The 21,057-nt window shown below is 50.7% G+C and overlaps 1 protein-coding gene and 1 pseudogene across 1 annotated transcript in view; both read right to left on the bottom strand.

The window, feature by feature from the left end:
- Positions 1-21,057, bottom strand: part of Ctr9 (RNA polymerase-associated protein Ctr9) — a 154,293-nt gene that overhangs the window by 129,481 nt on the left and 3,755 nt on the right. Inside the window, exons 2-3 of the mRNA XM_068387126.1 lie at positions 4,453-4,551; positions 4,083-4,181 (exon numbers count right to left, since the gene is read on the bottom strand). Of these exons, the coding sequence (XP_068243227.1) occupies positions 4,083-4,181; positions 4,453-4,551 (198 nt within the window). The remainder of the gene's footprint in view (positions 1-4,082; positions 4,182-4,452; positions 4,552-21,057) is intronic.
- On the bottom strand, positions 16,906-17,024 carry LOC137658885 (5S ribosomal RNA; annotated as a pseudogene).

The raw sequence follows: 21,057 nt of genomic DNA on the forward strand, positions 1-21,057 counted from the left end.
TCCTGAACTTGAACTGCGTTAATGACGTCTTGGAAAGAGGGAGCCTCATCATCATAATCAAGACTAACGTCTGAAATATGGTAAGGGGTAGGGCGTTCAGGATCGTATCCTAAAAGGCGCTTACCGTCGCTTCCTGACAAGCGTTCAGCGCTGCGAACCGCTTGCTGTTCAGCAACCTGTTCGTCTGTTTTCCGTTCGGAAACACGACCTGGAGGACATTCACTAAAGTAACTTGAGGAGTGGAAGGCGTCCTGAAATCTAGGACGTTTGACAGCCTGTTTCGCAGGACGTTCGGCAACCTGTTCCGTAGGACGATCGGCAGCCTGTTTCACAGGATGTTCGGCAGCCTGTTTCGAAGGACGTTTGACAGCCTGTTACGTAGGACGAACGGCAGCCTGTTTCTCAGGACGTTCGGCAGCTTGTTTCAAAGGACGTTCGATAACCTGTTTAACATTACGTTCAACATCTCTCTTTGAAGGACGTTCGAGCACACGATCTGACAGAAGGATCTCCTTGCGCTTGTAAGGGCGTTCTATATTGGGGCTGTCAACTGCGGACTTAGGTGATCGTTCACGATCACGTCCTAAAGGATTTTCAGGGAGGCTAGCAGGAAGCTTAGAGCCTCGACTATGAGGGCGTTCGACATCATGAACTGCCGTGCGCTTAAGGTTACTTTCGAGAAAACGTCCTACAGGACGTTTCGAAACGTGCAGAGCAGCCTGCTCGCTGTCTCGATCCTCACAATAACTGTCACGTGTGTCGGCTTGAGGTTTGTCGCTACGCTGGTAGTTCTGCATGAACGACGAGAGCCTGCTTTGCATCTCTTGTAGCATAACAAAATTAGGATCTGAACGTTGTGAAATCGGTGATGACACCACAACGTTCTCCTCATCGCTCAGGGGAACAGAGCGCCTGGAAGGCGAAAACCAGTCTGAAGGCTGCGTGGGCACCTGGATTGAGGTTAAACCTGGTCCTGACTGCATAGTAGGATCCTTGGTAGCGTCCGACGTCCTATAAGGACATTTAATCGGACTGTCAAACGACTCTGATGTATCCCAATGGCTACATCCAGGCCGCGAACTAGCAGGACGTTGGTAGGCCTTATCAAAGGTCCTCTTAAGAGGTCTGGAAGCAAGCTTCCCGCCTCTTTTAGGCAAGGGGTCATCCGAAGATGACGAGAAAGACTTAACCTCACCTTTCCATTGGTGAGGGTGAACGTCCTGGGAAGCGCCCACAGGTACGTTTGAGGGGACGTCTGCTCGTGTTTTAAAGCCTCGTCTCCTTTCGCCGTTCAACATTCCTTCTCCCAGGGGTTGGGGAGCTTGGAAGAGGTCTAGGACTAGGAAGACGACAGACGCAAGCAGGCGCACCCTCCACTGCACTTAACTTCACTGCACTTTCACCCTTCAACTGCCTTACGTCGGACATCAGCTGTGTTCTGTCCGAAGCAAGTGATTCCACTTTAGCGCCCAGCGCTTGAATCGCAACTAACATATCTTTGAGTGACAGCTCATTAGCAGTTGCAGTAACGAGATCAGGATCTACCACTACAGGGGAAGGAATACGGGTAATGACATGGGAAGAGGAAAAGTCTTTAGAAGAACGAGAAGAACTTCGTCTCAATCTATCCCTTTTGAGTTTACGTCTATACCTGTCAAACTCAATCCATTCATGCTCTGAGAGTAGAACACACTCATCACAGCGATCCCCCAAATCACACTCCTTACCTCTGCAAGCAACACAGAGAGAATGGGGGTCAAGTGAAGCTTTTGCCATTCGGGTCTTACACCCCCTACTCACACATAACCTAAAAGTTATAGGGGGGTGGCCATTTTGAAATATTAAAGAGAAATCAGACAAGCAAGGGTAAAAAATTTTCTAAATCCAATTAGAATTAAAGAATATCCAAAAGCGAGATCAAAAACAAGCGGGAGTCAACAACCAAAGTTTTGTACTTCACCAAAATAAGATCAATACTGACGAAAGCAGAATCAAGTGTCGCCGCTAGCGACGGCAGAGAATATATGAGGGTTCCTGGAATGGTTCCCAGGTACCTCGCTAGGGCGCAGGGGTGGTCCACCCGGCTATCCAATTGGCGATTGGCACGAGTTTTGAATTTTCTGCCGTGACGTCAGGGACGTAAGCTATATATATAACTACCGGGTAAGTCTTATGTTTAAAAATAATTTTTTTGAGATACGTTGGGGTCATGGAATGAATTAAATTCGTATCTCAAGGTATTACTATACTTCCTTGAAGACGGATGGATTGAGATCTGGAAGTACGCGTCCTTCAGGTCCAGTGTGCACATGAAGTCCCGTGGTCTTACCGCTTGTCTAACTGTGTCTGCCGTCTCCATGCTGAACAGAGTTTGCTTGACAAACTTGTTCAGAGCTGAAAGGTTGATGACAGGTCTCCAGCCCCAAGATGGCTTTTACACAAGAAAGAGTCGACTGAAGAAGCCTAGAGGCTTAGCATAACGAGAGCCCAGAGGCCCAGGGTCACAAGAGCCAGGAGGTCCACGGTCACGAAATCCCGAGAGCTCAGGATCACGAAAGCCCGAAGGCTCAGCATGATCATCACGAGAACCCAAGGATTTCAAGAGACAAGAACCCAAAGGTTCAAAAAGACGTCTCCTTACCGCAGGGGGAGCAGCACGCCCAGGGTGATGCGGGGTCAGAAATTCCTCCACCCGACTGACCCCCGAAGGGATATGTCCAACAGTTTCCTCATGAGAGGGAGTCTGCTCAGTCACAAGAAGCTAATCACAAGCTTGCATGAAGGAGGACATTGCCTAGGACTAAATTTTACCCCAGCCCTAGGGGAGAAGCGTAGACGTAAGTCACAAGCTGATCACGATAAACTCTCTTGCGGATGAGACGGACGAGAGAGATGTCCTCCCGAAGGAGGAACTAACCTTGGACTTTGCTCTCCCACTGCCCCAAGGGGGAGAGGCATAGTCCTCACCATCAGCCACATGGGACCAAAAGTCCGACTGATGGGCAGCAGCCCCAGGATAGTCTGGTGCTGTGCCCACAGGGGAAGGCTCCACCTTCAAAAAAGTAGGAATGCGCTTCCTCTCAACACCCAACTGAAGGAGTTCAAACAGAACTTCCTTCAATGGGGAACTGCCAACACACTGCTCATTCTCTGTAAAAGATCAGAGAATGAGCAGGCTCTACCTGGGGGAAGGGGTAGAACCAAATCACTATGGGAAACGGTACCGTCCTTCGAACCACGGGGTTGACCTGGAGTTAGCAAGGCTGCACTGCTACTCAGCTGTTCCCCAGAGAGGGCCCACAGAACAGCAGATTCGGGAAGAAATCTGGGAGTCGAAGAAGTTCGAGATTTCTTCGACTTCAAAGACCCCGAAGGCAAAGAATCTTGCTTAGACTCCTTCCTGGGCCCAAAACCTCTCCCCCTGGGAGGCAGAACACTCCCGACACTCAGGACAAGTGTTGTCCCGATCACACCGATGGTCTCGGCAAGCTGGACACAGCAAGTTGGGGTCCGTCTCATGGGCAGACATGAAGGTACCGCAGGAGCGGCATTAAGGACCAGGACAGGTACACATGACCTAAGAGGGAACCAAGCACACCTGTAAAGAGAAAGTAATACATGTATTATTTAAATGGCAAGTCTTAAAGGCGGGGAAAGCGGCAACATCCACACTCTACAAAATCCAGAAAGCAAAGTGGGTACTCAGCCAAGGTGTGTGAGTAGAATAGCCATCTACCCCTCACCCCTCCTGCTAACTACCAGTTGGGGTAGTTATCCCTCACTAAAATCTTTATAGCTCGTCTTTCAACTTCGCCGAAAGTATATCCCCTATAAATAGTGGAGGGTTTGTATTCAGTGACAGAACAAACATAAATTGTACTTTATATTTCAAATTGTCCTAGTTACTGTACTGTTTATGCAGTGTTGCACCAATGGATATTACTGTACTAGGTAAAGTTTACAAGAACTGTCAAGTTCAAACTGTATAATGATTACATAATGGTATTCTGACTTTGGAACTGAGAGAGAGAGAGAGAGAGAGAGAGAGAGAGAGAGAGAGAGAGAGAGAGAGAGAATATTACCTGGTCCTTTTCTGAATCTCCAGTGAGGGTGGCATCAACCCTGCTGGCCTCAAGTATACGTACAAAGGCTTCATCGTTTTTTTGTTTGAAATATTCAATCTGAAACAAATTCATAAAACCATTTAGAACTTTATTTTCCCCCCCAAAAAAAGGAAAAAAAAACATAGAAAATAGGTACTACACAACAGTCCAATCACATTCTTTAAATTAGAATAAGAATTTATAGCTCTTGATATGCCGTACAGTATTGAATATGTACCTACAGTTATATTAGGTACAGACAAAGACTAAAATATTTTCTTTCAACCCCAAGGATATAACTTATGACTTGGTGGTGACAAAAAAGAAATGAAAAAAATAGATTACTTACAGATAAATCTACCCAGTAACTTAAGGGGACCTTCTCGTTAGTGAGGATTCCAAGTACTTCCTCTACATCTGGGAGAGACGATAAATCCAATTCAATCACCTGAAATAGAAGAAAGAGTTAAATTAAAAAAAATAAGATGAATTGACTTCGTAGTACAGTACAGCACTGTATAGTAATACCTCACGATATCAGTTCTCATATCGCTCCCTCAGTACATCACAGATTGTTCAATTCATTACAGCATATATAAATCTATAATACCAACTCCACATTACATCGTAGGTTCCTGCAGAACGATATTACAATACTTGAATTGTCTAACATTTTAATCATTTCTGCAAAAATAATAAGCATTTTCATCCCTTAAAATCAATACAGTACATTAACAGATAAAAAAATACAGAATAACAGTGTACAACACATTAAATAAAACATATTATAAGAAAATATGTAGTGTTCCGTCGATGAATAAAAAGAATTTCTCAACCGTTTGGAAAATGAAAGTTGGGATGCATGAACGTCTGGCAGGCGAGTGCCGAGAGGGAGACTTGCGACCTCTAGGAAAGAGTCGCTGGCACTTAACAGGAGAGCGCTGGAGAGGTGGAGAGTGAAGCTCACACGAATGGCGAGACGTGATTGTCTCACCTACAGTAGAGTGAGAGTCTCTCTGTAAATCGAGACAATCACTCATCACCTGATGGAAAGGTGATAGAGGCTTGTCCGAAGACGAGTGGTGAGGAGCTGGTGAGACCAGCCTACCTGATGCATAGCGACCAGCTGATGCTGTAAAGTGACATAAGTTACGCGACGCTGGGACATCACACGACAAGAGCCTGAGGGATCAACCTAACACGAGCCCAAAGGTTCCGCGAGACGAGAGCCCGAAGGTTCGAAGTCACAATAGCTCGAAGGCTCAGTGCGACAAAAGCCCGGAGGCTTGGGACCAAGAGAGCCCAAGGGCTCAGTGCAACGACAGCCCAAAGGCTTAGCGCGACAACAGCCCAAAGGCTCAGTGTGATGACAGCCCAAAGGATCGGGGGGCACGAGAACCTGGAGGCTTGGCATGACAAGATCCCAGAGGCCCAGGGTCATGAGAGCCCGTAAGCTCAGCACAACGAGAGCCAGATGGCTCAGTGTATCAAGAACCTGAAGGCTCAGGGTCATGAGAGCCCAGAGGCTCAGCGTGAAGAGAGCCCATAAGCCCGAGGTCATGAGAGCCCAAAGGCTCGGTGTCACAAGAGTCCGAAGGCTCAACGTGACGAAAGCCCGAAAGCTTAGGGAGTCTGTCAAAAGGATTGAACAGGGGTCTCCTTACTGCAGGGGTGAGCATAACCAGGGTGACAAGGTGTTAAAAATTCCTTCCCACGACAAACCCCAGAAGGGGAACATCTAGCAGGTTCTTCCAAAGAGGGAGTCTACTCAGAAGTCACTCGTTGGTCTTTACAAAGTCTCTCTCGCAAGCGAGAGAGACGTCCTCCTGAAGGACATTACTCTCCCCCAGACTCAGCAGGGGAAGAAGCGCAGTCTTCAATGTCAGCCACAGCAGGGGACCAGAAGTCCGAGTGGCAGTCAGCAATACCAAGGTCGTCCAGTGCTGCAACCAAGGGGGAAGGATCCACCTCTGAGGATGTTGGTGTACACTTCCTCTCATCAACCCACTGAAGTAGTTCGAACCGTACTTACTTCGATGGGGGACCATTTACATCCAGCGACGGCCACATATGTAAAAAATGTGAGAAAGAGCAGGCGCTAGCCGGGGGAAGGGGTGGTACCGTTTCGCCAAGGGAAACGGTACACGTCCCTTGATACTTGAGGTTGAACTGGGGCTAATTTGGCTGTGCTGCAACTCTGCCGTTCCCCAGAGAGGACTAGTCGAAGAGCATACTTGGGGAGAGATCGGGGGTAAAAGAAGTCAGAGATTTCTTCAACTTCGAGGAAGACCCCGAAGGAGAAGCATCTCGCTTAGACTTCTTTGTCCTTTGCCCAAACCTCTCCCACTGGGAGGTAGACCACTCCTAACACTTGGGACAAGTGCTGTACCAGTCACACCGTTGGCCTCGGCACGATGGATGCAGTTGGTGAGGATCCATCCCAAAGGCAGACATAAAGGTACCACAGGAGCAGTCTCAGGTCCAGAACAGGTGTGCATAAGGCGGATCAGAGGAAACACACACTGAAAAAAAAAGAAAAAAATGAATTAATTGTAAAACATTCAAATGGCAAGTCAGATTTAAGGCAGGCGAGAGTGGCAATGTCCACGCTATCGAGACAAAAGCAAAGTAGGTGCTCAGCCTAGGTGTGTGAGTGAGTGGTGTGGCCAGCTAACCCCACCCCTCCTGCTAACTAGCGGTTGGGGTAGTTATCCCTTTCTAAAATCTTATAGATCGTCTTTCAGCTATGCCGAAAGTAATATCCCTGGCATATAGCAGGGGTTTGTATAGATTGACGGATCAATCAGTACAGTGAGCCCTCGCTACTTCGCGTTTCGACCATCGCGGATTCACCACTTCGCGGGTTTTTTTCATAACCCATATATATATACATATCGCGGATTTTCCGGAAATTTCTAAAATACCGCGATATCTGAAGACCACAAATACGATATTTTGTTACCTGTAATTCCATTAATACTGTAATTAGTAATATCTGCTCTTACTGATTGTTCATTGCATTACATATGACATATAATTCAGCACAGAAAGAAATAAAACACGAAAAGAGAATGTGATCATACGATAATTCAGTACTGTATACAGTACGTAGTAAAATTAAATCGAACATGAAACGCAAATCAGATGCAGTCATACCATATTAGAATGGTGTAAGGCTGCTGATGGCTACTACTGTACTACAAATGTAATGGATGGGCATCTTTTCCATGAATCTTTTGTATGTATACGTACGTAGTACTGCATCCAATAATATTCTTTGTTGCAAAAATCACTTCTCGAATAAGCGTACAAACGAGAGAGAGAGAGAGAGAGAGAGAGAGAGAGAGAGAGAGAGAGAGAGAGAGAGAGAGAGAGAGAGAGAGAGAGACATATCCTACAACAAAACAAGCGTAAAATAGCGTACGTAAAGCTGTATTATTATTATTGTTATTATCATTATTATTGTTGTTGTTGTTATTAAAATTATTATTGTTATTATTATTATTATTATTATCATTATTATTATTATTATTATTATCATTATTTATTATTATTATTATCATTATTATTACTGTACAGTATACGTAGGGTACCTTGTACTTTGAATTGGTAACCTACGTAGCATATAAGACGGGTTGTGATTGGTTCAAGCGCTGATAGATGACGAATCAGAACCCAAGTTTTGTTATCTAGCCTGTGATTGGTGTTTTGCCCGCATCTCCAACTCGCAGCATCTACGTATTCGCGGTCACTTTGTCTCCCGCCGTATCGCTGTGTAGATGTTGTTAAGTTATAGTGGACTTTAATCTGTGCTGTGCGTGACTGTTTTAAGTTGAACTTTTTGTTGAACTTTCTGTTAAACCCTACTGTACAATGCCTCCCAAGCGTTCTGCTTCTACTAAGGCTGGTAGTGAGCCTAAACGCCACCGAAAGATGATGACGATTGCTGAGAAGGTGACGCTTCTCGATATGTTAAAAGACGGTAGAAGTTATGCGGTCGCAGCCCGCTATATCAAGAAGGACGAGGCGAACATTAGAAAGACGGCTACCATCACCTTTAGCAGATCAGCGAAGCGAGTCGTTACCATGCGTAATAAAACGATCGTACGCATGGAAGGTGCTTTAGCAGTGTGGATTGCCGACCGCCGGAAGAAGAACATAGCCTTGGATACGAACACCATCCGAACCAAGGCTTTGAGCTTGTATGAGAATTTTGCGGCAAAGGAACCTCAAGACGACGATGGCGACCATGCTGAAAAAGATGATGATCTAGATGAACCTCAACCAGGGACATCCATTGATTCCCAGCGTCAGAAACAACATTTTTCCCCCAGCAAAGGATGGTTCGCCAAGTTTCAGAAACGCTTCGCCCTGAAAAGCGTTTCCCTGCATGGCGAGGCTGCTTCCGCTGACACTGCCGCTGCTGAAACTTAAGTGAACCAGACGTTCAAGAATATTATCGCCGAAGGTGGATACAAGCCGGAACAAGTGTTTAATAGGGATGAGACCAGCTTGTTTTGGAAGAGAATGCCGTCGCGAACTTTCCTGTTCAAAGAAGAAGCCAAAGCCTCTGGCTTTAAAGCATTCAAGGATCGCGTTACCCTCGTGATGTGTGGCAATGCTTCTGGATTTTTGCTAAAGCCGGGGCTTACTTACAAGTTGAAAAACCCTCGCGCTTTGAAAAATAAGAATAAGAATCTCCTTCCCGTGTACTGGATGCATAATCCAAAAGCAGGGATTACGAAGATGCTGACCTCCAACTGGTTCCACCAGTGTTTCATCCCGCAAGTCAGTCAATATCTCTTAGAGAAGGGCTTGCCATTCAAGATCCTTCTCCTTATGGATAACGCTGGTGGACACGCAACTGACCAGTCGCGTGAGGGCGTTCAGGTTGAGTTCCTGCCACCCAACACCACGTCATTAATTCAACCGATGGACCAGGGGGTTATCAGGGCGTTCAAGGCCCTCTACACGAAGAATACCTTGGCGGACCTCGTTGCGTGTGTGGATACTGCCCAAGAAGATGAAGAGGAAGATTTTAACGTGAAGGCGTACTGGCGGCAGTACACCATAGCCACGTGCCTGTAGAACATTCAGAAGGCACTGCAAGAAATGAAACCTGCAACCGTGAATGCGAGCTGGAAGAAGTTGTGGCCCCAGATTGTTTACGACGACGAGGGATTTACTCCGTCTGAAATCTAACACTCTGGAATACGCAAATCTGTGCAGTTGGCTGCGATAATTGGAGGTGACAACGTAAACAAAACATTGGTTGCCATTTTTTATCGTGCTTTTTGGCGTGTTTAGGAAACGCATGATATAAAATCGCCTTTAAAATTTGTGCCTGTTTTAGTTTACGGTACTGTAGTACATGCATTAAGTGTTCTGTACATTAAAGGGTAGTTTGTTAACAGTACTACGTACAAGGGAAGGTTTTAAAAGTCTGAATACACATGTTAAATAGGTAAATATGGTGTCACTACTTCGCGGATTTTCACCTATCGCGGTCGGGTCTGGAACCTATCTACCACGATAAACGAGGGTTCACTGTAATGATGCTAAGAAAAGACCCACCCACTCCCAACTGTTTCAGTTCGAAAACAAGGGCTTAATAATTAACACGGTCAGAGGCAGCACTAAAATCAAGGCCAATCATACGAACTTCCTGACTGCAATCAAGAGAATTCTTTACAGCATTGCAGAGCGCTGGTGTATTGGCGAGCAAGGATCTGAGAGCGCAAGGGCGCAGGAGAGCATTGGCGTGCAGTAAGACACTGTGCAGGGTGTTACGCATTCTCCCTAGAATGCGCAGGAGAGTGCGGGCGCGTGGGCGCAGGGTGTTGCACAGTTTCCTTAGAATGCACAGCAATTTGGCGCTGCACAGGAGGTTGCTGGAGAGTGGCTACTGGAGAATGCAGGTGCACAGGTGAATGCTAACGAGTCGGAGGTTGCTGAAGAGCTGATGAAAACTTTGGCACTGGAGAGCGCTAATGCGCAGAAGAGCACTGGCGTGCACAAGTGCTGACGCTAGTGCCCAGGAGAGCGCTGCGGCTTGGGAGAGCGTTGGCGAGCCGAAGCCTGAGGTTGCGCAGGAGCGCGCTGTGGATTTGGTGAGCAATGACAAGCTCGAACTGGAGAGCGCAGTTGTGTTGGCAAGCATAGGTAGGCTGGTGAGCTGGCAAACGCTGCTCCCTGGAACAGTGAGGCTGCCCTGGAGAGTGCTGGCAATCGGGAGATTGCAAGGGCATTAGAAGGCGCTAAGGACGAGCAGGAGAAGGCTGCAGGTTAGGCGAACGCCGAAGAATTGTAGAGCGCTGACAAGCTGGTTAGTGGAACCTCTCAGACACTGCATCTTGATGTTTCAAGATGGTGTTTGACCACAAGTTCGAGACTTGGTGGGTAATAAACTCGATCGTGCGAGTGCCTGAGAGTAAGAAGGTTTCCATAGCTTTCCTGATACGTTCCTTGGATAAATCCTCAAATTGTATAAGGATACCTAAGGTCCCAAACCAGATGTCCAGCCACAAAGTAGCTTGCATCGCATACTTGGTGACCTTTTCCTGATTAAGGATCTCGGTTACCGAGAACGAGACCTGCCGGCTTGAGTCTCTCTCAAGAGGGACTCCCCTGGTTAGCTCTTCCAGAGAGTGGTGAAGAGGAAGAGCTGAACTGGGTTCCTCCAAGATCTCAAAGTACCCCCTCTGCTGTACGCGAGGAGGTGGAAGGAGCTTGTTCGTAGCGCTGGCACGGTTGGAGGAGGCAAACTCAGAGAGCTGTTGGGAGATCTTGTCCCTGGTACTCTTCACCCCTTGAGACCAGGGTAGGGCTGCACTGGTCTTTGAGGGTTTCTGAGTAACAAAGACACAGTCTGAGACCGTGCCTTTGCCCTCTCGAGGGGGTATCTCTGGGTCGGAAAACCCGTTGAGAACCCTCATTAGAGTCAGAACCTGCCAGAATGCATGCTCTGACACTTGTTGGTCTCCTCCTGTTGTAGGACTTGCAGCGAAGTCTTCTTCTATCCCCAAGAGCTTTTCTTGGGGTGAGTCACGGACATTCCCTGAGTGGCTGGCTGTCTCCATTCTAGGCCTAATGGAGGACTTTGGCAGTTTTGGAGTCTTTGGACTCCTTTGGAGGAAGGAGATAAGACTCCAATATCGAAGACCTGTGTGGCAAGTCCATCCTGGTCTCAGATTGCGGGGGGACTCTCCACGTGAAGAGAGGTTTCCTCTATTGGTGCGATGGAAGTGTGTCTCTCCTTGCGTGGTTCCCTTGGTGACGGAAGGTCTTCGTATGACAAGGAGGGAGTCTCTCTGTAAGAAACTGGAGGAACTTGTCTCGATGGTCTGCACAGAATCAATTTCGCCCTCGGGGAAGTGACGGCGTCAGAAACTCCTCTTTTCCTCTTCAAAGGGGTTGAGGAAGCCATGGTTCCGTGTCTTAAGTCTAGAGCTATAGGTCGCTCTGATGAGCGATCAGACAGGACTGGCTTGAAAGCCTGTCTTACGGCTCTGACTAAGGCTGCTGGCTGATGGATGCACTGTCAGACAGATCCTCTGAAAGGAAAGGGGCCGAAGGTTCCCTACGAGGAGTCACTGTAATAGGTGGTTTCACCTTAGAAGGCAGTTTAAGGATCCTGAACCCCTCTGCCTGATTGTGTTTCCCTTCTCCTGCAGTGCGCAGTGGTATGCGTTTGCGGGGAGGGGAATGAGGCGATGGCGACCTTGCCGGGTGAAGATTCTGGCGCTCGCGCGAAGAATATTGGTGCGAGCACATGGGAGAATATTGGTGCTCGCGCGCGGGAGACTGCTGGCGAGCACACACGCAGGAGAATCTTGGCGCGCGGGAGAGTGTTGGCGCGCGTCCATAGGAGATAGTTGGTGCGTGCGCGAGGGAGATAGTTGGTGCGCAGGTGATCGCGAATATTCAGGAGAGCGCTGGAGCGCCGGTGAGAGTTGGCGCGTAGGTGAGGGCTGCAGTGTGATTGCCGTCTCACCTACAGACTTGTGCGCTGGAGAATGGTGGCGCGCGGGCGATGAAGGGCGCACATGTTGGCATGCAGGAGAGTGCTGGCGCGTAGGCGAGCGTTGGCACGCAGGTGCCACTGGCGCATAGGAGATCGCGGGCTCGTGGGCGCAGGAGACCGTGGGCGCGCTGGTGACCCTGGGCGTGAGCGAGCAGGGTGGGCAAGTGAACGTGGGCGCGCAGGAGAGCGCTGACGTGTAGGCAAACATTGGCGCGCAATCGCGTGAGACTGCTGCCGTCTGTGAGGTGGAGGGGCTGTAGAGTGACGAGCTGCTGGTGAGCGCTGAAGGTCTGGGCGCGTGGCGCGCAGGACGAGCTGCAGATTAATGGCGCGCAGCTGCGCACTTTTGTGGAGCTACAGTAGGCTCTACCGGTGACAGGAATGGTGATGTTAGGTCGGCAGGTCTGAAGGATGGATGGTCGGCGTGCCCTTTGTAAGGGCGATCATCCACCGAAGGGGATCGCAAACAATCGGCAGAGAAGTCCAGGACCGAAGTCACAAGACTGGTTGCAGGTGCAGTGATGGTCGATGTATGAAGGTCTGACAGAGGAGGCTCCTCTGCCGGGGACTGCAGTGACGATGATGAACCAAAGAGGCGCCTCTTCACCGGTGGTGAAGGGAGACCTCTAAGGCGAAGAGGAAGGCGAGCCTTCCGACGGATGCACCCTCTGGGGGCCGTTGGATCAGCAAGCTAAACGTCAGCAGTCCTCCAAAGAGGAGTCTCTATACGTGAACTCCCCCGAGGGAGAGAAACACTCGCAGGAGAGACAGACGTTGAACTTAGTTTCCCCCTCGGAGGATGGTCAGGAACGGGGGAAACTAAGTAGGCAGCAACTGCTGTAGAGTCTGGAGTGGCAGAGGAGATGGATGACACCGCATGAGACACTTCTGACACAACAACGTCGACAAGTGCCAGGGAATCTACCTCCGACGGCGACGATGATTGCTCAACAGAAGCACTCATGCAGATGAACTGCAGCAGGACTTCCTTGGAGGGCGGACCCATAAGCCCCAAGGAAGACCAAAGCTGTAAGAGGGGAGTTAATGACAAGGCCTCACCCAGGGGGAGAGGTGAGGTGGGGCTGCTTCGCTAGGGGAAGCAACATCATCTCTCGAGACCTGGGGTTGGCTGATAATAACTTAGTCTACGCTACTACTCGACAGTCTCTCGTAAGAGACCGAACGAGTAGGAGCTTCGGAGGAGGGTTGGGCGACGGAAGAAGAGGCTTTGGGTTTTTCCTCCTTCAAAGCAACCTTTGAAGGAGAAATATCCCGCTTGGACTTCTACCGTCGTCGCGCAACCTCTCCCACTGGGAGGAAGACCACTCCCTACACTTATTAACACTATCACACCGTTGACCTCTGCAGGCAGGGCAAAGGGTGTAAGGATCATTCTCCACCGTCGACATATACTGTATGTCCCACAAGGGCGGCCGGAGAGTCCAAGACAGGTGCGCATAGTCGCAAAAGTCAACTTCACACACACACAGTACTAAGAGGAAAGAAATAACAAAAGTCGTTAATGGCTGCCAATATTCGGCGAGGATGAAGAGCGGTAACGTCCGTTCACCATCCGAGCCGAAAGCAAAGTGAGCTCAATCACAGGTGTGTGAGGGGGAGCGGTAGCAAGCTACCCTCCCTACCCCCCTCTAATTAGCAGTGTGGGTAGTTAACCTTCGTTAAACATTAATGGCTCGTTATTTCAGCTACGACGAAAGTAATACCCCTATTAAATAGCGTGGTTTGTATTCCAGTTACGGAATAAATCTAAAATTATCTTTTCAAATTTTGCTGTCTTTGCTAGTCATCATCATATAAAAAGTCATCGTAATAAAATCCAAAGTTACCGTTATCAAAACCAAATAATAGTTATGAAAAATAGTCAAAATATGACAAATTCGAAGATAATTTGTATTTTTCCTAACCATACAAACCTTAGCTATTTACATTGGGTTTACCTTTTAGCGCAGCTGAAATGGCGAGCCATTAGAATTTAACGAGGGTGTATTACCCCCGCACTAGTTAGCGGGGGGGTAGGGGAGTGGTAGCTAGCTACCCCTCCCCCCCACACACAGATGAATGCTCACTTTCACTTAGAGGTAGGACTTGTCTTGGGGAACAGGGCTGGCGGGCAAATATGTGTAAATAGCTAAGGTTTGTATGGTTAGGAAAAATACAAATTATCTTCGAATTTGTCATTTGTTCCGTAACCGAAATACAAACCACGCTATTTACATTGGGTGACTTACCCATTATGTAGGGTGGAAAGTCCCCAGCCATACTGGCTTTGGCTTTACCCGGGGACTCAGAATCCGAGTGAGTCGCACTCGAGAAAAGGAGTCCCTGCACCTCACAAGTTCCTTGCTCCGCAAGGAACCGTGTGGCCTACATAAGCTTGTGTGTGAAGGAAGAAGTGTGACCCGTCCTAGGCAGTTGACCTGGAGTTCCAGAAGGAACTCTGGGTTATGACGTTCCCAATACCACCTCGTCAGGGTATGGGGGACGCGACAGTATTGACTCAATACTCGGAACACAAGGAAGCATGGTTTACCTGCAGAGGTTCGAGGTCAGCTATGCAGAGACCAGGATGCTGCTTCCCCGTAGAGGGGATGATGAAGAAAGAAATAAGGGCCAGACACACTTCTTTCGTTCATGCAGACTAAAACCTGATAACAATGCCCTCAACCTTCTGCTACCTGTCCAAAAAGGAGCCTGAGGTTAGACCAGCTGTTGTGTAGCCACCAGAGAGCGATAGAAAACGTATCGAGACTCCTGTGGGTCACGCCCTGCAGGAACCGGGCTGCGAAGGTCATTAGACGCTTCCAGACTCCAGCTTGTAGCACCTGCGTCACAGAGTAGTATTACTCAAAGGCGAGGGACGTTGCAATGAATCCAACATCGTGCTGTAGGGCAACGTGACGGGGGAGGGTCTGGAGACAGGTCGAGATGAATGTCCTTGAGTCCGGGCTGAAGAGGTATACTGGTGACTCTCCCCCGTGTCCTCCTTGTGCTCCCAAATCGGCTGCAACTGAGGACAAACTGCAGCTGTTCCCAAAGCTAACCTCTCGATTCCTTTACTGGCAAGAAAGAGAAGGTCTTGGGACATCAGATACAGAATGGAGACTCGAAATCTTGAAGGAATTGGACCGAAGGGCCGGGACCCCAGATTCTGAGTCTAGCCAACAACTCAGGAGCGAACCTGAATGTTGCCTTCCCCTCTTCCTTAGAAAGGGCGGAGTCGTACGAGACCAAGAAGATTGCTTACACACTGGCCGTGGCCAGAGTGAGCAGGAGACCCAAGGCGGAATACAATCCGAGGACTGTCGTAAAGGGTCTTGAGAAGATCTCTTAAAGGACTAAAAGTCCGAGCCATGCTCCAAGTTGGAGGTCTTCCTCCGACTAGGGCAGGGACGATCGTAGCTTCGCATGAGCGAGGAAAAATCCAGCGGGCAGGAAAAAGTTATTCCTTTAAGCCTGAAGGTCAGGGAAAGGCTGAGCGACAGGCTTCATTGCCGAGAGCGGAAAGGAGTTTCCTCCCGCCGAAAGGCAATAAGACCGTTATTGCTGGAGAAGAGGCCTCAAGGGAAGAGGTATATCTCCCACGGCACCAACCACCGAAGACTCTTCACTTTGCCTGGAAGACCCCTGCGGATGACTATCGCAGATGACGCGACCTCCGTACCGCGACTGTAGCGGGTTGTCTCTTCTTGAGGAGGAGGCGTAGTGTCTCCAGGCATGAAGCCGAAGCGACGCCCCGGTTCGGGAGAGATGTCGCAGTGTGGTTGTTTGAGTAGTCTGCGCCGTGAGAGAAGCTCTCCCGGGAGTTCCGTCAGGGGAAGCAGAGGGTCCAGAAACCGTTCTGCGCATAGTCCCAGTGGAGCTATCCCATTGAAAGGTTGACAGACAACCTGGTCTTGTTGAGACCCATTGTCCACAGACAAAAAGGAGGGAAGACGCAGGCGTCGAAGTTGTCCCACCATCACCGGAATGCATCTTGCCAGAGTCTCGGGGTCTGAGACTGGGGATGAAGAACAGCGGAAGCTTGAGGTTCCAAGCTGTCGTGATCAGGTCCCCCAGACCAGGACTTGCTGGTTACTCAAGGTCAAAGACCCCCAGGTACACTCTTTCTACGAGGCTCTGCTCAGATAGTCGGAGAGAACATTCCTCTGCCTGGAATGAGAGAGCCGATGGTGGTATTGAGATAATCTCAATTATCCCGGTATCTCTACTGCAAGATGTGAAGGTGAAAAAGCGTCCGCTGCTGGTTAGAACACGCCAGAATCATGAAGTCGACGCGCACGGGGCGACTCGGCAGGAGCTGTAGGATCTGTAGAGGGGCCAGAATACAGCCCCTAAGCCTGCCTGAATGATGGAGAGGTATCCTTCAGGTCTTGACCATAGGCCTGGACCGGAACATGCCCCCCCCCCCCCCTTTCCTTTGACGAGTCCGAGAACAGCATCAAGAATGTGGGGAAAGGACGAGAATATCCACTACTATCAAGAGGTTCCATAGGTCAACACCCATTGCAGGTCTAAGAGTTCCGCTGGTCCCATAGGGGCCAGGAAGTCCGGTTAAACGTTGCCTGAAACCACCGGAACTTGGACCGCCCCACATGGAACTTATCCTGAGGCGACCGTTCGGACTATAGACGGGTCAATGAGGAAAGGAGAACTAGGAAACGTTCCAAGGTAGGGCTGAAAGCTCTGCTTGACTGAGAACAGGTACTGCGACTCTCCTCAGTCTTGCCACAGTCAACTGAAAGGAAGGCTCGGAGGATGTGGCAACAGAATCTGGCGTCCCCAGGTGGTTACCCATCCAAGTACCGACCAGAACCGACATTGCTTAACCTCGCTGGACGGATGAGAAGCGGGGTTTCCAACGTGGTAAGGCTGTTGACTCAATATCATGGCCAGATACTCCAGATGTTGAGGCAGAAGAAGAGAAGGCTCCAAGCAAAGTACCATGAACCCACACTCGTGGTAAGCATCCGGAAGCTTGTCCCGGCGCTGAAGAAGGTCGAACCCGAGCCTACCGGAGTTGACCAGCCCTCCAAAAAGCAGAGGAGGCGGAAGCCTGCACCTGAGCGGCTATGAGGAAAGCAGGGAGAGTTCTCTGGGGAAAAATACCTGCTATGCCACGGCGGGATAGCCACACTGCATCATAAGCAGGAATACTTGCAGTCTAGGCTGAATTCCACGAGCTCCCTGGAAGATGGATGGAATGGAAACTGAAAGTACCCGTCCTTCCGAACCAGGGTTTAAGGAGTCCTGTCGCCTCGTTACCAGTCTGATCGATTCTGCTGTTCTACGCTGGCCGAAGTTTGTTCGACAAACTTGATCAGGGCTGAGAGGTCGACAACGGAACTCCACTCTCAGATCCTACTCTACAAGAAAGGATCGACTGAAGAGGCCGGGGGTGAAGCCGTCGATGATCCTATGGAGGACCTTCGCCTAAGGTATGGATCATTCTGCCCAACCGGGCAACTCTTGCCGACGCTATGGCATAGAGGTTCAGAGACACTGAATTCGCTGACAGAGACGGCAGGCGCGATATCCTTGGCTGATCACAGAGATTGTGCGGGAATGGGCATCGGGAAGCTGTCATCCGGATGAGTAACCTTAAGCATCCTCCCAGCGAGAAACCTGCAATCCTAGAGTTCGTGAACTCTGCCGCTCCTTTTAGGACTATGCCCCCCCGGGGGAGCCTCCCGTGCCATCTGTTCCTGACAGGAGGAAACTGCAATTGGACACCTTGTCCCAGTTGTCGTAGCCGATAACTTAGGCCGACGTGGTTGAAAGAAAAGGGCGCTGGAGCCCTGCAGTGTCTGGAAGAAAGCGCCTTGGAGGAGTGAAAACGGAAGTCGATTTCCTCCGCACAGCCGCTGTCTAAGTCTCTGTCCTTGGGCACAAACAAACTCTTCTCAAGGATGGAAGGGTGTCTGAGGTCGTCGACCTCCACAGATGAGACACCCGAAGGAAGCCCTCAGTCAGCGCGTCCAGATGGTACAACATCGAGCTTGTCCGCAAGTTAGATACTTAACGACGAAAGGCCAAGGTGCCTGAGCTCGAGAGGAGGAAAGTACCCATGATCTTCCTGTAGCTTCCTTAAACCAAACCTCGGGCCGTAACCGAGGAGGGAAAGGACCTGGTAAGCCCCCAGAGGAAGGGGTAAGCAGTCACCCCTTGTCCGATGGAGAAATCTCGAACAGAAAGCCCCCCGCCAAAAATCCTTCCAGGGAATGACGGGGAAGGGCTAACCCAGGTTCTGGAAAGAGGAGTGTTGCTCAGACCTCCCTGAAGTTTCTTCCTATTGTTGCAAGTGCCATGCTCTGCGTTTACGGGGTGAGGCCGTATTCTGGAAATACGCTCCAGAAGAACTCGCCAGGCTGGCCATGCTGCGAAAACCCCAATGGGAATCGTGGTCGCAATCGCCCTGGAGCTCGCGCGATGGCAATTCAAAGATTTGCGCGAGGGCGAACGTGGAAGCGCCCATGCGCGGTCACGCAGGAACGCAAACGAAGGTGAGCGAAGGAGCGCAGAAGGAGGGCGAGCGTGGTAGGAAGGGCGAGAGCTGGTGGTCGGCGAGCGATAACCCATAGACGAGCAATGGATACTGCAAGAAATAAGCCGACGTTTGTGCGAAGAAACACTGTCGGTTCGAGCGACGGAACACCGTCCGTCCGCGCGACGGAACACCGTCCGTCCGCGCGACGGAACACCGTCCGTCCGCGCGACGGAACACCGTCCGTCCGCGCGACGGAACACCGTCCGTCCGCGCGACGGAACACCGTCCGTCCGAGCGACGGAACACAGTCCGTCCGCGCGATGGAATACCGGCGGGCGAACATTGGAGAGCATGGGCGCGGACGCCCATGAGCGTAGACATGCAGGCCCTTATGGGCGTGTGGGCGCGCAGGCGAATGATCGCACGGGCGCACAGGCAAGCGGTCGCGCAGGCGAACAGTCGCGCGGGCGAATGGTCTCGCGGGCGAACGGTCGCGCGGTCGCGAGGGTGGGCAGGTGAATGAGCGGGAGTCTGAGGCGGCGAACGCAAGCGTTAGCGCGATGGCGAGGAAACTCGCTGCCGCGTGGGCGAGGAAGACCGCTGGCGATATGGATCAACAGGCGATCGGTGGTGAGCTGGAGAGCGCTAACGCGCAGGTTGGCGATGGCGCGTTGTGGCATGTCGACGCGTTGGCGAGCGATGGCGAGCAGCATGCGCAGGTGAGCGATCGCGCGATGGCGAGCAGCATGCGCAGGTGAGCGATCGCGCGATGGCGAGCAGCATGCGAAGGTGAGCGATCGCGCGATGGCGAACAGCATGCGCAGGTGGGCGATCGCGCGATGGTGATCAGCATGCGCAGGTGGGCGGTCGCGCGATGGCGATCAGCATCCGCAGGTGGCCGATCGCGCGATGGCGAGCAGCATCAGCAGGTGGGCGATCGAGCGATGGCGAGCAGCATCCGCAGGTGGGCGATCGCGCGATGGCGAGCAGCATCCGCAGGTGGGCGATCGCGCGAGGGCGAGCAGCATCAGCAGGTGGGCGATCGCGCGATGGCGAGCAGCATCCGCAGGTGAGCTAGTAACTGGCGAACCATGTTCCTTCAGAAATGTTTGAGAACACGCGGGCGATCCGAAGATCGCCAAGAGACAGGTGATCGCTGGCGAGCTGATGATCGCTGACGAGCAGAAGGCAACGCGTGGAAGCCTGCGCATAGAAGAAGAGTCCTTGACCCAGACCTGAACCGAAGTTCTAGATCGCGAGGGCGAACGTGGGCGCGTAACAGGAACCAACAGGAACAGCAGGGATGATCATCATGAGAGCGCTGACGAACAGGAGAGCGCAGATGAGCAGGAGAGCGCCTGTGCGCTAACACTGAGCAGGAGCAGGAGAGAACACAGCAGAAGGGCGCGCAGGGGAACCCTGACACGCAAGGGAAGAACCCCCGTGGGAGGCAACCCTTTGCCCCGAAGGGATCGTTGTCCGTCGGGAGACTGATGTCCGTCGGAAGACCGTTGTCTGTCCGCCGGGAGACTGATGTCCGTCGGAAGACCGTTGTCCGTCGGGAAGACCGTTGCCCATCGGAAGACGAGATCAGACTGCTGTCCATCTGCACCAAGGCGGAAGATCAAGAAAAAGGAGTTGTAGGCTGCAAACGGAGATTCAAAAAGGCGCCTCTTAGCACCCTTATAGGGAGATGAGAGGCCCTTACGACGAGGCGGACGGTGGGCCTTACGGCGAGGGAGGCCAACAGCAACAGCAGCAGAAGAATCCTCCGAAGAGGAGTCTCTATGAGTGTACTCTCTCGCGAACGAAAGAGAAACACTTCGTAGAAGAGACTGGTCAGCCAGTGACCAAATAGGAGCAATCCTCCGAAGAGGAGCTCCTGCAGTTGCCCTTGAGCAAAACTGCAGGTGTGACCGCTCAGCACCAAGAGCATAGTCGCACGAAAAAAAGGCAAGAGAAGAACCCCCCAAAAGGGGAAAAACTCAAGCCTGGACAGGAAAAACTTCCCTCGGAAGGAAAGTTACCCGCCCAAGGAGGCAAGTCTCCTGAGAGTTCTAAAATGAACTGGAGAGCTGTCTGTCGTCACGGGAGTACTTCCAGTAGAAGGAGACACGCCCCTGACAAAAATACAAGGGGGGAGGCAGCAACAGCCGAATCCCCAGACCTCAACAAGACAGCCCACACCGTTACCATATTACAGAAACGAACTAAATCGGTAACTGTAAAAAAATAAAACAAAAATCATTAGTACACATTCATTCCCCCGGGAAGGCTCCGAAAAGGAATCCCGAGGGAAAGGAAACAAGAATTACACAACAGGCAACAAGAATTACACAACAGGCACGTGCCCTCACAACCACTTACACTCACGGAAGGAGAGCTGTAACCAAAACAGATTTATAACAATTATAATTATGTAACTA

Source organism: Palaemon carinicauda, chromosome 1 (genome assembly GCF_036898095.1).
Source record: "Palaemon carinicauda isolate YSFRI2023 chromosome 1, ASM3689809v2, whole genome shotgun sequence".
Classification (NCBI taxonomy): domain Eukaryota; kingdom Metazoa; phylum Arthropoda; class Malacostraca; order Decapoda; family Palaemonidae; genus Palaemon; species Palaemon carinicauda.